The sequence below is a fragment of the Hakea prostrata genome, chromosome 11 (assembly GCF_041222555.1).
Source record: "Hakea prostrata isolate BN-2017 chromosome 11, UWA_Hpros_2, whole genome shotgun sequence".
In the NCBI taxonomy this organism is placed as follows: domain Eukaryota; kingdom Viridiplantae; phylum Streptophyta; class Magnoliopsida; order Proteales; family Proteaceae; genus Hakea; species Hakea prostrata.
The window spans coordinates 1,031,969-1,047,960 of record NC_142610.1 but is presented as its reverse complement, the minus strand read 5'-3'; the positions used below and the strand labels follow the sequence as shown (position 1 = coordinate 1,047,960).

Genomic DNA, 15,992 nt, shown 5'->3' with positions numbered 1-15,992 from the left:
TGACTTAGAATTACAACAACTCAAAACAGACTTCTTACAGACTTACCCATGCATGGAGGTGTTTACAAGGGAATGGTAACTAATATATCCTAGTACCATGACGTGCTTAAATAGTCATATGAACACTTAAATTGACCCAACTGAACACCCCCCCCCAAGAAAAAAAGAACCTTCGTCCAACCAAAATAATTTAAGTATTGAAAAAAAGGAACTAGTATACAACTAATATTAGTAGTACAGTTCATAGTACTAATTAGGCAGCTTCTTCTTGGACTCCATGCGATGTAAGACTCATAGTTGTCACGGCGACGAGGCGATGCAAGGCGGTTTAGGCTAATTGAGGCGATGAGTCAACGAGGCGCCCTCCGAGACTCTTTTGAGGCGGTTGAGGCGTTTTAAGTGAAATTTTTAGTGTACATCTCATTCACTCTAAATCTATCATATCTTATATAATAAAAGACTAATATCCAGACTACCTCAAGTCATCCAACATACTACAAACCACACATAATAGGTCCTAAATAAAAAGTCGCAAGAAAAAAGGAAGAGAAGAAGTTGCTTGTCACTGACCACTGCTTGCCGGAGTGTCGCTGCGGGAATGGAAGAGAAGAAGAGAGAAAGAGATTAGGGATTAGAGTGAGAGTGAGAGTGTGAGACTTGAGTCAAGAACTTAATCTCTTTCAATTTTGTTTGTTTTTATTTTTATTTTAACATTTGATCACATGTAGCGTCATTATACATATGCATATAGGTTCAAACAATAGATACTTTACAATCGGAATCTAATAAGTATTTCAATATAAGCCTTCGATTAGGCATCTTTCTCGTGATTTAAAAAAGAAAGAAAAAAAAGCGGATGCCTTATTGCCTAAAAATAAGGCGACGCCAATTTGAGGCGCTCCGAAGGAGCCCGGACGCCGAGGCGACGATTAAGCGACGCCTAGGCGACGCCTTGACAACTATGGTAAGACTTGAGATCTACATCAAACCTAGCCCACAAAGGTAACTTGGCGCTACCGAACTACAGCTACTCCATGGATCATTGTAATAGGTGACCCTTCCAGCACCAGTCATCCTCGGTCATACTTGGTAGCTCCTATACATGGGTGACAGGTCATGGAACTGTTTCACCCACTTCAACACTGGAAGAAATGCAGTTCAGATGCTCCAGCATCTCAGAAACATTTGTCAATTTACCATAACAGAAAGCAGGACAAGTAGATCCAACTATGCAATGGACAATTGCTGCACATATGCTAAACAAAAATCAGGGGGGAAAAAGGATGAAGTTCTTGCATTCTGATTCTAGACATCAGGTTAACACCTCCCCCCACCCCCACAGAACATAATAAAAAAAAGGACCAAAAACACGAGAGGGGAGAAAAGAATTGACCTTACAAGGATCCTTAGAATTCATTCTTCAGCAGTCTATCTAATAATGCCAAGTACTCCAACATATAACCGACAATGGACAGATAAACGTCGTCATGCACGGCATGATGATGATGAAATCTGCATGGGGAATTTAGAAGCAGACAAAGATACGTGGGAAGCATAAACCATGGAAAATGGCCTTCTGTCTTCTGTTCATATCCTGTACATTTCAAGTTACACCACGTCTTTAAATTACTTAAAAAATGATAATTATATGTCCTGTTTCCCGCTCCTCCAATGGTACCAACTCCTGTAGATAGCAAGACAAGCAAGCAGAGTGGGGAAAAATCTGAAATGATCATAAAACAGAAAATAGAACAAGATGGGTGGAGAAGTAGCCGCAGCTGAAGAAAATTTACGTGAGAATGCTTGAAAGAAAAAATCATGTCTGCAAAATTACAAAAAACAGCAAGAAAAATTGCTGGAATGCCAGTTGGAGTAGACAAACTTTTCCAGCTCTAAATGCCTTGTATCATTTTACATTCTCAAGCATTATACGAGTAGAACAATTATCCTAAACCTTTTTTCCACAGACTTCTAGACTAGTTATCTTTACGATCTTTCCACCTCTTGGCAAGTCGATCATACATATCTCTTCCATCCCTCCCATCCTTATAGAAAGCATTCTTCAACTTTGACATTGTTGACTCGGAAATTTTAATTCCTCCATTGAGCATATCATCGGCAAACCTCTTCACTTCCTTCACCCTACCTAAATCAATAAGCCCAAGAAGCAACGCATTTGAGCTTTCATCAACTGGAGATACATGATTCTTAATCATGTAACTCCATACCTCAATAGCTGATTCAGGGTCATCAGAATCAAAAAACAACTTTATGGCTGAAGCACAGTTAGAGTGAGATGGAGGCCATTCATTCTTCGTCATTTCAAAGAAAAACCTAGCTGCTTCACGGGCCTTCTTGATCTTGATAAGACATTGGAAAATCATGTTATAGGAGAGGGAATCAGGAAAGGCACCATGGAAGACCATGTTGTCAAGGAAACGGAAGGCATTGACAATGTCGTTGTTGTCGCATAGCAGGCCAATCATTGCATTGTACATAATCAGATTGGGAACCAAGCCACTACCCACCATGATATCCCATAATGCCACAGCATGACAGTGGTCTTTCTGCCTAATGAGGATATCAAGGGCATTAGAAAAGAATTTCATACCTGGGAGACAATTCTTCCCTTTCATGACCATTAGAAACTTGATTGCTTCATCAGCCTGAGCTCCACGGACAAGCGTCGTAAGGAATGCATCATAAGCTGACATGTTCTGTGGACTCCACCCAACTCGAATGACCATTTCTCCAAAAGTAGTCTTCGCCTTAGTGACATTGCCTTCCTTCTCCCAACCTTCTAACAAGATTGCAAATGTGTCCCCATCTGGAGCAATCTTTGTCTTGATCCGCTCAAAGAATTCAAGTGCCTTCAGGGTCTGATTATCTTCACGGCATATTGCACTGAGAAGAGAGTTTACAGCGACCACATCCGGCTGGATTCCATACCGATCCATAACATCAAAGGTCATTATAGCTTCACTGATCCTTTTGGCATTACAGTAGCTGCCAAATACGGAGACAAAGGTGGCAATTGAAAGCACAGCTTCCTGTTTCATGGACCTCATTGCATCCCACATTTCCTCAAAGAGTTGATTCTTACCGAGAATGTCGACCATCAGATTCCAAGAATATGTTGTGGGCTTCATCTTTAAGCCAGCCCACCTAAAGAACTTCACGGCAGCTGCAGGAGACCCGTAACAGAACTTCAGCACCTCCTCAACGTTCTCTGGCGATGGAATAATTGCGGTGCGTGTTAACGTAGTTTCAAGTTCAGGAATAGGGACTCTGGAGATGATTTCGAAGAAAATCTTCACACTCGGAGAGATACTTGCGTTGTCATGATTTGAAGGGAACAGCTGCGGTTTCGCAATAGAGGGGATGCTTGAGTTGCTGCTCTGAGAGTGTTTCAAGGGAACAATGGAGCCCGCATTCCTATGGTTTTCGGCCGCTGCCGCCATCAATTACGCTCAAGAAGAAGCCACGAGCGAACACTTGATTTGAGAAGATAAAGCAAAAGCTCCAGAACCACACAGGAACTTTTCAGAACCTAACCCAAAACCCTAAAATGGATCATCGAACGCCTGTATTGATTATTCAATAAGTGGATTTTATCAAGGAAACTAATGCTCCAGAGCAAAATAATTGAATTAGGAAGACAGAACGAGGGAGAAAGATAGATAAATGGGGGAAAATTACATAATTAAAGGATAAATCGTAAAATCGACCCAAAAAAAAGGATTCTTGCGAGAATTTAATCCGAAAAGATGTTAGTAAGTGATAGGAGGGAGAGATAGATAGAGATAGAGAAAGATGATCAGATGGCCTGAAACCTCAACCTTGAGGCTTCAGGTAACGTAGGCAGAGATGGCGGAGGCGACTGAGACTCGAGAAGAACAGACGCCGGTCACGCCCCTGTTGCCGTGCCGTGGTAGTTACATTTGTCTCCTATTCTTGGTTCAAATTAAGCAATGTCTTTTCCACTATTCAAGAATGATAGAAAAACATACCTGCTCGATTGTTCACTTCTTACTCTTTTCAACACGGAAAGGGAAACTGGAAAAAGCTCCTGCTTGGTTGATTAAGCAATCAGAAAAACGTAAAGCGTAAAGAAACAGATTTTCAAACAAAAAAAAAAGCGAACAGAAACGCGAAGGCTTCAAATTTCGAGCACCGGATGAGGTTGGGGTCGCCTCTCCAGAGTAGTCATCGATTATCTCTCCATGCGCGTCCTCAGCCCGAATAGGTTTTAGACTGTTTTTTCCTGGGCTATATATGAATATATATTATTTAATGTAAATATTATGGACTACACTAAACTCCTGTGCTATGCTATTGGGACCATGGTTCCTCGTATTGGCGATATATTGGGAGTCTAGGACAATGCTTGCGCTGATGGTTCACAAGACTAATGCTTGCATATGTCGAATTAGAAAGTCCAACCATTGCATAGTGAAAGGCACAAGACCGTCACTACTGCTTCTCCTCTTTCCTAACCCAAAATAATAACTATTTAATGTAAATTTTAATTTAGAGTTGGACTCGATTGGAGTTGAGGCGTGAGCCTAGCCTAAGTTGGCCCTACTTGACCCTAATTTTAAGTTACATCTTACATCTAATTTAATTAGTAATCTATGGAAAATGAAGTGGCAAATGCATCTTCTTAAGGAGATGTCTGTTTTAGAATTGTGTATGAACAATAGATGTTTAAATTTATTTTGAATAAAAGTCGTACTAATTCCTTTTATGGGTTGGTATTCCAGACTAATATTGGAGTTCTGGTTTCAATTATTTAGATTGATGAACATTTAGATGTTACCTTCTATTTTAAAGTCTCAAGAAACTTGAAACTCAATGTTACCTAATAGATGGCAACAAGAATTCAGCCTCAAATCCCCAATAAAGTATGGAAATCATTTTGGAGATATGAGGCCCCTAAATTCCAAAAGTTTCTTTGGAGGGCTCTCTCAGGTGGTCTAACTACCTCGACTGGGTTGGGAAAAAGAAATGTACCATTGATAGTTGTTGTCATAGATGTTGAGTGAAAAAAGAGATTGTACGCAAATTCATTTGGACTGTCATGTAGCAAAGCAATTTGGTTTAACTTGGAACTAGGTTTTGATGCACCAACTTCTGAACCTTGTTGCTTTCATAGATGCATGGAACAGAGTAAGTGATGTGAAGAGTATGAAGCAGAGGATTTATGGGGTGGATGCTTATATTTGCTAGGGTCATGGTTAACTAGAAACAATTTGATTTTTCACGAAATACAAAGCTCTCCACCCAAGATTTACAAGTTTTTGTTCAACACTTATAGGACTTTAGTTCAGCATCATCTTCTCCAGTTACCTCCCTAATTCAGCAGCTTGTGAGGGATGTTATTAAGGTCCACTCATTCTGTATAAACTTTAACTAGGCACTGATGCAGCTGTCTTGAAGTCTAAGGATGGATTGAACCTAGTAATGTGAGATAATGAAGATAAATAATTGTAACAGTGTTTCTCCCATATTCCTTTTCGTAACTATTGGAGGGGGAAGCTTTAGCTATCAAAGAGGATTACTCTTAGCCATTGCTTAAGGTGTTGACTTGCTAGAGGTGGAGAGTGACTCTCAAGCCATAGTTCTTTTGATCTCTCATCAAACCACAACTCCTTATGAAGTGCCAAATGTAGTTGAGGACATATGCCACCTCGCTTCTTCCTTTCGAGGCTTGTTCCTTTTCTTTTATTCTTAAAGAGGTTAATTCAATTGCCCATTCTCCTGACCCAAAAGGCAATTACATCCACAAAAAGGATTGACTGGCCAAGCTCCAATCTATGGCTAATGGATTTATGTAAATCTGATTGCATGCGTTCTTCCCACGCTTGTAGATGAAGTTCTTTTCTCCAAAACAAGAGGGGGAAAAAAAGAACTTGAAACTCTTGAATGCAAGAGCATTTTCATTGTTTTTTTCAATGCAAGGTTAATTATGGTCAATCATGACCAGTAGGGTAAACTAGAGCTAGTCAGGGGTAGTCCAACCCAGCCCAGTCAGATTAGGTTCAATCAGGGAGGGTCTAGCTTGTGTTGAACCCAATAGGATAGGGCCTGGATTGAGACATTTTAACTCCGAAGATAGGGTTAGGGCAGGCCTGTTTCACCCCTATTGTCATATATTTTGGGCTACATAAGGGTCTAGAAGAGTGAACCACTAGAGGAAATAAAAGGTAGAAGCCTAGAAGAGTGTTGTCTAAGGGTGACAATTCATGATTTGTGCCACATATATGATGTAATATCATATTGAATAACATGGCATAGTTTCAATATTATATACTCGTATTATTTGGTATTTGGTATATGGTATGATATTAGTATGAACATTAGGGTATAAATCAACCATACCTTGTCAAATATCAGAATCGTTGTATACCAAATAAACATGGTATGATCCTGTATGAGGCAAAAGTATCGATCATTGGTATTGTGCATGTTGCGTCCGGTAATGACTTGACCACTTATGAACTTACAAAGAAACGGGCCAACCTTTGTTGGTTGAGGACTACCTCCAACAATCAAGTCAGTACTTTAGATAACAAGAAGGAAACTCTGCATAATTGTAGAGCGTTGAGAATCAAGTAGCATAGTAGTATTTAATTATCTCTGCCATGTATAGGTCCAGGGTCTATATAGTCCAACTTGCATAATTGGTATTGTCAGATGTGATTCTCTTGCTTCTATCTCCATCATCCAATATGTGTTAGGTAGATAAACTCCTTTTGGTTACGAGTTCGGATTTGTGTCATGCGTGGGACTTGTCCTAGTCATTCACGACTCTCATATTGTAAGGGCTCTCACTTTGGCCCTTCATTAGGGTGAGAGCGGCGCAATCTTAGCCATCGGATGTGCCCGGCAAAATATCATGGTTGGGCCAATTGAGACTAGGTCTTATCGTCTTGGTTATGTTGTTCATTCATGTGGACATGAAAAGCTTTTGCCAATAAAAAATTGTGATTGGGCAGACTCAAAAGTCAACATTATTGCAAGGTAACTATTAAGTTCCTTGTTTCATGTTTCAAAAAGCGTCTACCAATGGGGAGCCAACCACGTAGCATGGCATGATTAGTAGCAATCATTTTTTTTTGTACAAAGGCGCCTTTTATATATAGGGGATAGGGATATCACATATGCCGCCGGCAGGAGTTGAACCCATGACCTCTCCACTGAGAAGTCAAGTTCCTAACCATCCTTCTACTCCTCCATTGGCAAATTAGTAGCAATCATGAGCCTCATACAGTTGAAGCAACGTGTGAGATTGTGGCTGTCTGTTTTGCGCGATTGTGACCGTTGATTTCATTTTTCAAATTCTTTCTCCTCTTAGTATAAAAGTTGGGTTATCATCTTCATTTTACTTTTCTTGTTTGTGTGCATGGAACTTTGAGATTGCTGAGTGTTTAGGATCACCAACCAAGCCCCTTTGTTGACCTCAAAATTCCCCTAATCTACATCAAATGCCTCTGTTTTTTCTCTAATAGTTAGTAGTCTTTTCCTTCGTTCTATGTTGCATCTATTTTCTACTTTGCTTGGATTCTATATGTTTTGCATTTTGGTCTTCCATTTTTGCCACTGTGTTTTCCTCACTGGAGGGGCACTAAGTGACCCTTTTTAGGCCTCACTACCCTTAGAGAATGGGTTGCCATAGGTCTCGGGTACCCCCGAGCCCAAAAGAGCAAAAAAGCTAAAAAATCTAAAAAATTAGAGTCCTTGAGGAGTTTGGGGACCCTATCATGAGTGACAGGGCTAGTGATCAAGTTGGGCTTTGTCAAACGTATGCCCCTAGTCTTATGATGAACCATTTACCTTCCAAACTCCCTTTGAGGAATCTAGCTATAAGCCTATAATACAACGAAGGTTTCTAACCTTGACGCACTCTAGGTAGATATTGCTCGGTTGTCCCAAACGAAGCATTGTATTCAAAATATGAAAAATTTCAAGCTAGCCAAAGCAAGGGACAAACCGTTGACCCCAAAACATGTAAATTACAATAATAAGTACTCCAAACTTGTGACTAAAATGTAATTTCTTTTTTTTTTTTTTTTTGGTAGCAAAAGATGGGATGCAGTAGTGGCAACCTTGCGGCCCCCACGACGTAGTGTTCGGAATTTCGAGTTGACCTATGCTAGCATTAGTCTTGTGAAGCTACTAGCCCTGTTAGTGTAGCCCCACCGAAGGCCTAGTATAGTCCATAAAAGCCAAATGCAAGAAATAGAGGAGTAGAGGGGATTCAAACTTAAGGATAAGTCCCATCCACCCAACCAATACTCTGATTGAAATACCCGGAGGTGTGATCCACAGCCCCAAAGATCAAGTCTCTGACATTCATCCTCCCACATAACACGATAGTACAATCATTAGCAAGAATAAATCATTGTATTAATGTAATTAAATAATCAAATCAAAGTGAGGATCTCAGAAGGATCTCAAAACAATATTAGACTGCAGAAGTGATGTCAAATAATTAGAGTAATAAAGTGTGCGAAAGTAAACTCAAAAATTCGAAGTGTGGAAGAATACTCAAAACTAAAGTATTACAACTAAAAAGAAATAAGAAGATTATCAAAGCTAATCTATGTCTTCTAATGGTTCGCTTTCTTTTAATTTTGCCTTCTTCTCCAATGGCTTGTGCTCTTGTAACTTGGGATTAATGTCAAACTCGTAATCCCACCGGCGAGCAAGGCGTCTTCTATCATTATTGATCGGTGCCATAAGAGTATTCCATAGTGGTACCTGGATCATACCACGTGCTACTATCAACTCCCACTGATTCCTCAATTGTAATATATAAGGAAGGGATCTTTGAACATGAGCTCAGGATCTCTTCTTCACCTACATAAACATCTCAAGCAAACATTGTCCATGAAGGGTGAGCTTAAAAGAACTCATTGAGCAGTTCACATACAAATAACAATTACAATCCAATTTAAGAACATAACATGATGCAATATGATATGAGACAATATGCAAGGATGCAACTAACTCTAATAGATGCTAGTCTCTAATGGCGGACACGCATTAAGATGGAACACTAGCCTCCTCTAGGAAGGTCTCGTCGCTCTAATCCCTCATGGATTGGCTACCTCTTTTGGGATCCTAGGTAAGGGGTCAAACATCCCTCTCAAACTATCATCATGGTTGGGGTTTAGGTCACCGCTCTCTCACCACCATTGGTATGAGTACTGACATGTGTCAAGGTTATACCTAGCCTAGTGCAAGTGATTTATTGAGTCACATCAACTTAGGGTTAGATACTTCCCCTCATGCCTCCCATAATCGGTTTCGGTATCCTTCCCCCTAGAGTCATTGTACCCTATGGCACCAACCAGCTCAGACTACGGACTCTTAACCCTATTGGTCATCCACATATAATAAACGGGAAGCTCTTTTGTCCTCTCACGAGTTGTCTACCGGTCTTGAGCGCCCATGAGCCCAGGCTTATTATGGTGCGACCCTACTAATGAATGGCCCCCATAATGTGATTATATCCTCTCATGGGTTGGCTACTAGTCTTGAGCACCCACAATCTCTATTGCAGCCACGGGTCACTCGGCCTCAATACCCACGCCGATAGGGTGTGATATGACGAGGTTATAACCAAACACTTCTAGACATCCTAGGTATAATATCCAGTAATCATGAAAGGCGCCAAGGGGCATTATATGATTGTGTCTCATACCACCTCCATTGATGTCCCAAGACAGAAACACCCAAATGGCATTTGCCAAATCACAATCACAACTTAAGCATTCACATTACAATATGATTCTAATCACATCATTATATCATAATTCATTCTCATTCCAAACATTCACAAGTCTAACAAATATGCATAACATCATTACTAACTATATTATGAAATTACAGAGCCATAGCAATCATGTCTAAATCATATAACAACAATATAGAACATGCATTCAAGTCCTATTACAAATAATAATGTAACTAGGGTTATATGTAAGTGAACGTCCTCACCTTGTTGTCGATTCGAAACCTTCGAAGAGTATATCAAAAAATGAGTTCAAACCTGTCAAAGAGTACTAATAATATGATGATTCAATGTTAGAAACAAACCCTAATGGTTTGGAGATGAAAAGAGGGCAAAAACCAGACACTTGTCTGACAAAGCAAGATGCTTGGTCGCTTGGGGCTGCCAAGCCAATCGACTAAGGCTGTAGTGTACGGACATTAAATCCCAAAATCGATATAAAACTCATCGTTTGGGTTCCAAACCACTCCGAAATTAACTATAAAATTCTAAAATCATGGTAGGACATTATCTAGTATGGTTTAAGCATTAATCATGGCAAAATAAATGAAAACCTAACGAATCATATAATAGGTTTCTTCCGAAATCAAACTGTAGATTCACAAATAGACTAGAGTGAATGGAGATTCACTCCAAGGTAAAGAGAATAGTAGAATAAGGTCTGAAATCATAATAGAATATGGTCTAACATGGTTTCATTTCAGGACTAATCAAAGAGAATAAAAATCCAATGGATTCATGCTAGGTTTTTACCGAAATCATACCGTAAAGTTCATGAAAGAGCTAGAGTGAATGGAGATTCAGTCTAGAACATAGAGGATGGAAGAATAAGTACTTACAGTTAGTATAGACCTTGAAGAAGGTCTACAAAGTAGGTAGAAACAATGGAAAAAGAATAACTAGAAAGAATATAGTGAATGCTAACCTTTTAGAAGAATAATCGTTGGATGGGAAACTTGACAGATGCTCCCAAACCTTCCTTCACCTTGGAGAGGGTTTTGTAGAGAGTCTCTAACATTCTCTAACGGCTTTAGAACATAATGACACGTTTTAGAACGAAGAACAATTAAATAGGGCTTCAAAAACCTAATTCCCACAAAATACCAATTTTGCCCCGAAACAGGCTTGGTCACCTGGAGCGACCAAGGCAGGCTGCCAACTCCGTAAGCCCTAGCTTCTTCTTGGGTCCTTTTCCAAGTTATAGAAGGGTCTTACCTGGTTTTCCAAGACCTTCCACTTGTGTCATTACTATACTCTTAATCCATCTACTAAGTCTGTCAATGTTCGAATTAGTTCTTCTTCTATAATCTGACAAAGTTCCCAACTCAGCATCATCTCCATCTACTTCAATTGGTTCAAAGTTCCCAACCTCTCTTCTTCTTCTTTTTCCCCCCTAAATCAACCCCATGTTAGTGCTTGAAATTTCAATGGACATGACTTTTTCTAGCTCACTTGACGCTGCTTAAATGCTCATCTTCTACATTTATTCATGCAAGTATGAGCCGTTCTATTGGAAAAGTGATTGAAAAGAATGCATATAATTGATTCCCTTTGATAAAAACTCATGTTTGGGAACCTTGAAAAGTAGAAGTAGGTTTCTCTAATCCATGGAACCAATGTTGCCTCTCTAAAGAACATGGAGGTCTGGGCTTAAAAAATTGGAAGATGTCAATCTAGCACTTCTTTTAAAGCAGGGATGGAGAATGCTCACCAACCATGAGGCTTTGTGGGTCCAAACACTCAAGGCTAAATATTTTCCCAATACTACCCCTTTTGACCCGAAGGTTCAACTAAAGAAGGGGTCATGGACATGGAAAAACATTTGCAACATCCTTCCCCTACTAGGAAAAATGGTGGTAAGGAAATTAGGCAATGGAAGGGAAACATCATTCTGGTTTGATCGATGGATACAACGTAGTAGTGACCGGAATTTCTTTTCTCAAATCCAGGAACCTTATAATTATGAAGTATGGACGAGAATGCTACGGTGGCACAAGTAGCAACCTCGAACAATAGTCTACTAAAGGAGTATCTTTTTACTCACAATCTATATTTTCTTAACCTTTTTTCATGTCTACACTTTTCCTCTAACACTGACTCCTGGCAGTTTCTTATTTATAGCAATGGAAGTTTCACAGTCAAGATGGCGAGACAAGAGTTGATAAAATCAAGAATTAATGTGCGAGATACCACACTAAGTCCATTGTGGAAGTACTTATGGAAGTTACCTCTTCACCCTAAATTCAAAATAATATTCTGGCGTCTTTTAAATGAAGGACTTCCAATCAAGACACTACTTGCACAATGGACATCATCATATGCTGAATGTGATTTATGTGAAAATGGTGTAGAATCAATTTGGCACACTTTCATTTCTTGTGAATGGACGAAAAGACTTTGGGCTGCAGGACCATTAGGCTTGCGAATGGATGGACCTGCACAACAGTCCATTCTACATTTATGTACCTCCTTCCTATCACTTTCTACCATTGATAAGATTTAAAAATAATGGTTGTTTTCTGTGTTTATGATTACATGTTATTATGTGTGGCAAGAGAGAAACCAAAAGGTTTTCAATAACCATGCACCCAGCCCCTTAAAAGTATTACACTGCATCTCCCTTTGAGTGGCACCCTAATCCCTCTGTAGCAAGGACCACTGAGTCCTCCACAACCCACAATGACACAATGGATGTTATGGCTACACCCAATTGTTTCTACCAAAATATGCATTTTAGCAATCTGTTTCAATCCTCCATTTTATTATGTGCTGGGGTACATAATCCATAACTAAACTCTGCAAGATAGATTGTGGATTTATTTTGGGAGGCCAACTTTAGTATGTTAGTACAAGAAGCTTAGGTGTTAGGTTTTCTATTAAAATCTATATTATCTATATATTAAGTTTCAAAATTAGCTTTTGCATTTCTTTTATTTAATTGTTTTGTTTGTGTGTGGGACCCTTGAGGTTAGGGTGGTAACGAGGCACATGAGGTAAGGGTGGTAATGAGGCACCATGAGTAAAGGAGGCCCTTCATGACCTTGGTTATAAGGCTCTTCATGACATTGGTCATGGGTCTTAAAGGTCTTGATCATGGTGATGAGGTGGACTTACTTGAATGGTGGAATTACTCAAATTCTAACTCTTGACATTCATTTCTCATTTCAACTTCATGACCATTCATGGCCATTACCATGAGTGGGGGTTAAGGTCTTTGAATGGGTTAAATCCTATTCATTCCAAAGAAGTGAATATGAGGGTTACTTCCCCAAGTAGTGGGGATGTTAGGTCAGGGGGGTTTATTCACATTAGTGGAGGAGGGACAAACCATTGATTCTCCATTAGTGGAGAATGATTCTCCCCTTGTGAGGAGGTGTGGTTTGGGCCTATATAAACCCAACCCTTCCTTGCATATTATGTGGAATAGAGACACTCCTCACTCACACTATTTGTTTTACAAAGTTCATTTCTATCTTGAGTTGTCTAAGTGTTGTGCTTTAGCTTTTGGCTCCTTGAAGGGACTAGAAGAACTACCTCATCTTCTAGTTGGAGGTTGCTTTATCTTGGAGGTGGTGGTGCGAAGAACCCTTGGTAGTAGGGTGCATCAATTACCTTAAAGACAGCATCAAGGTGTGACTCAACCTCATCGATCGGTGGTTCGTTCGGTTGCAACTTCAAGCTCTCCGGATTTGCTAAAGACGATCTTCATCTCTCAATTGTATTGCGATTTCATCTTTGTATGTTTGAAGAATTTGTAATACAATTACCCCAACAACCTGCCTTAAAAAATAATACAAACATTTGGGAAACCATTCCTATTTTAATTTCTAGATGTTTGCCCCCCCCCCCCAAAGAAAAAAAAATGGTGACGTCGTGATAAGGGCTGCTACCGGGTCGGGTTGCTTTTTGGCTTTTTAGAACCTTGACCCTAGTCTTGAATAACCAAGTTTGATATTCACCTTGACCTTGACCTTGCCACTATTGGGCAAGGATTGAATGCACTGGCCAAGCCAGACACTGAACCTAACCCTATCACAAAACAATTGATCATTGATGTAGCCTCAAATGAATAAGGGCTTGCGAACCAAGATTTTTCAAGAGAACGAACTCAAAGGACCAAGAAAGAAAGGTTTTGTTGAAACTTCGTTCAGGATATGGGATGTTTTTGAGATATGGGCGTAATTTTATTAAATCAGCATTAAAGGATGCAGTTGGTTTGTGTCAAAACTCCCTTTAGTCTCATTTACGTTAGGTGGACAGGTTTGGTTTCAAGGAAAAAGGGTTAGGTTTCAAAAAGTTTCAAGGATACTTAGCTTAGTACATGAGAGATATGGAATAAATTGACCAGAAAATAATTGATCATTAATGTAGCCTCAAATGAATGTGGCTAGTTATCCAAAATCTTCTAAGAGAACCAACTCAAATGAAACCAAGATAGGGTTTATTGAAATGTATATTGAAATTTGAGTTATAGGTTGGGCGGTGCTTCTGTAGTTCTGTGATATGGGCGATGTTATACCCGGATTGCTCCTCGGGGTCCGGGAATTGGAGTTGGTTCACAGGTAACCCGTAACCTATTGACTCTCAACTCATAATAAAATAGCTTGGTTGGATGCACATCCCATGGACGAGATGGTCTATCACTCAGGGAGGATTTTATTTGTTCTGTATTTAGTAAGATGGTAAGATTTAAGCATAAATAAAACTCTTGTTGTGCCCTTTAGACACACAAGTTAGGATTTTTCCAACTCTTCCAACATAGTATGAAAGCCAATTCTGACCCCAATAGCACCATCCTCTTTCTCATCTTCCCTCTCAATCACAAGGAAAAGAAAAAAAAAAGGGGGAAGAAAAATGGATTTTGCTTGGCAGCAGTGCTTATGTGGCACTGCTCCAAGCAGTGAATGGTTGGATCTCATTTTTGAAGCTTGGATTAAATCTTCACCGTTGATTATCAGCATGTGCAATAAAAGTCATTTTAAGTGGCTTTGACTCGGTTTAAGTGGCTTTAACTCGGATCGTGGGATCAACCAGTTCCGAACCAAAACGAACCATATGATTACGGTGGACTTCAACATTGGATTGATCCACTGTCTTCCCCAAGATCTCCTGTCATGGGAAGTCCAAGAGCTGTTGATTGTTTTGATATGTTATCAAGTAAGCTCTAGGAAAACTTGGAAAAATAAATCTTGGGTTCTACTCAGGACTGTCACATCCACCCAGCCGGTACCATATCTGGCATACCCGAGTGTGTGATCCACAGTCCACAAGATCCAGTATTGAGAAAATCAACCTCCCACATTCACAATAATATAATCAAGAACAAGACTAAATCAAGGTTAACAATATTATTTAAATGAATCAAAGTAAATTAACGAGATAATCATCAGAGTGCGGAAATGATACCAATAAATATATAAAATCAAAATGTAGAGTGAGGCGGAATCTCACTCCAAGAGTACAGCGGAATGTAGATCGAAAGTCAAAGATTACAACTGGTTCTAAAGACAAGAAAGAAAGATATAATCTAACTAAGCTAGAGTCTATTCTACTTTATAAAGAACGTTTTCATAAACATAGACTTCATCAATCATGCTTAGACGTTTCCACTCCACAGGAAGGGCTAATCTTAGTACAAAGTAAGACCACTTGAGGAATCCTCAACGTAATCTTCATAGTTGCCAACATCTTGCGTGTAGTACGCTTCTTCAGCTTGCGCTTCCTCATATTGGCCTTCATAGTCATCAATGCCTACAGAATAATCTAACAAAAGATGTTGTACAAAAGGAGTGAGTTTCAAAAGAAACCCAGTAAGGCAAGTTATTCCATAGCAACACAAATAACATGATATCATAAGTAAAGCATAATGTGATATGATATGAGACAGATAAATGCAAGTATGAGTCTAACTCTATGTATGCTGGTCTCTATAGGCAGACATGCTTTAAGTCATAGCACCATACTTCTTTGGGTAGGTCTCAAATCACTCTCCCTCAACCATTCCGGTATCTTGGGTTCTCCATTGGTAATTGGGTCCTGCATCCCTCATGGACATTCCTTGGTTAGGGGTTTAGGTCACCTCTCTCTCACATCACCATTGGTCTAAGTATTGGCGCATGTCAGGGTAAAGCCTAGCCCAAGGCAAGTCTTCTACTTAGTCATATCAACTCAAGTCCAGATACGTCCATTCCTT

At 39.7% G+C, this 15,992-nt stretch overlaps 1 protein-coding gene across 2 annotated transcripts; it reads right to left on the bottom strand.

Annotated features, from left to right (window-relative positions):
• Positions 1-476: 476 nt before the first annotated feature.
• LOC148999505 (uncharacterized) lies at positions 477-4,237 on the bottom strand. Of its 2 annotated transcripts, XM_089140521.1 has the most exons (3): positions 4,175-4,234; positions 4,011-4,069; positions 477-3,584 (listed from the first exon to the last, which is right to left on the bottom strand). In XM_089140521.1, exon 3 carries the CDS (start codon positions 3,459-3,461, stop codon positions 1,977-1,979), a length of 1,485 nt encoding a protein of 494 aa, XP_088996647.1. In that variant the 5' UTR covers positions 3,462-3,584; positions 4,011-4,069; positions 4,175-4,234; the 3' UTR covers positions 477-1,976. The 2 variants fall into 2 exon arrangements, with proteins under 2 accessions (XP_088996647.1, XP_088996646.1); XM_089140520.1 differs by having other exon boundaries at positions 4,011-4,237.
• Positions 4,238-15,992: the final 11,755 nt, after the last annotated feature.

Bases quoted from the DNA above. Each gene is read 5' to 3' on its own strand.
- LOC148999505 (XM_089140520.1), bottom strand. From the start codon at position 3,461: ATGGCGGCAGCGGCCGAAAACCATAGGAATGCGGGCTCCATTGTTCCC.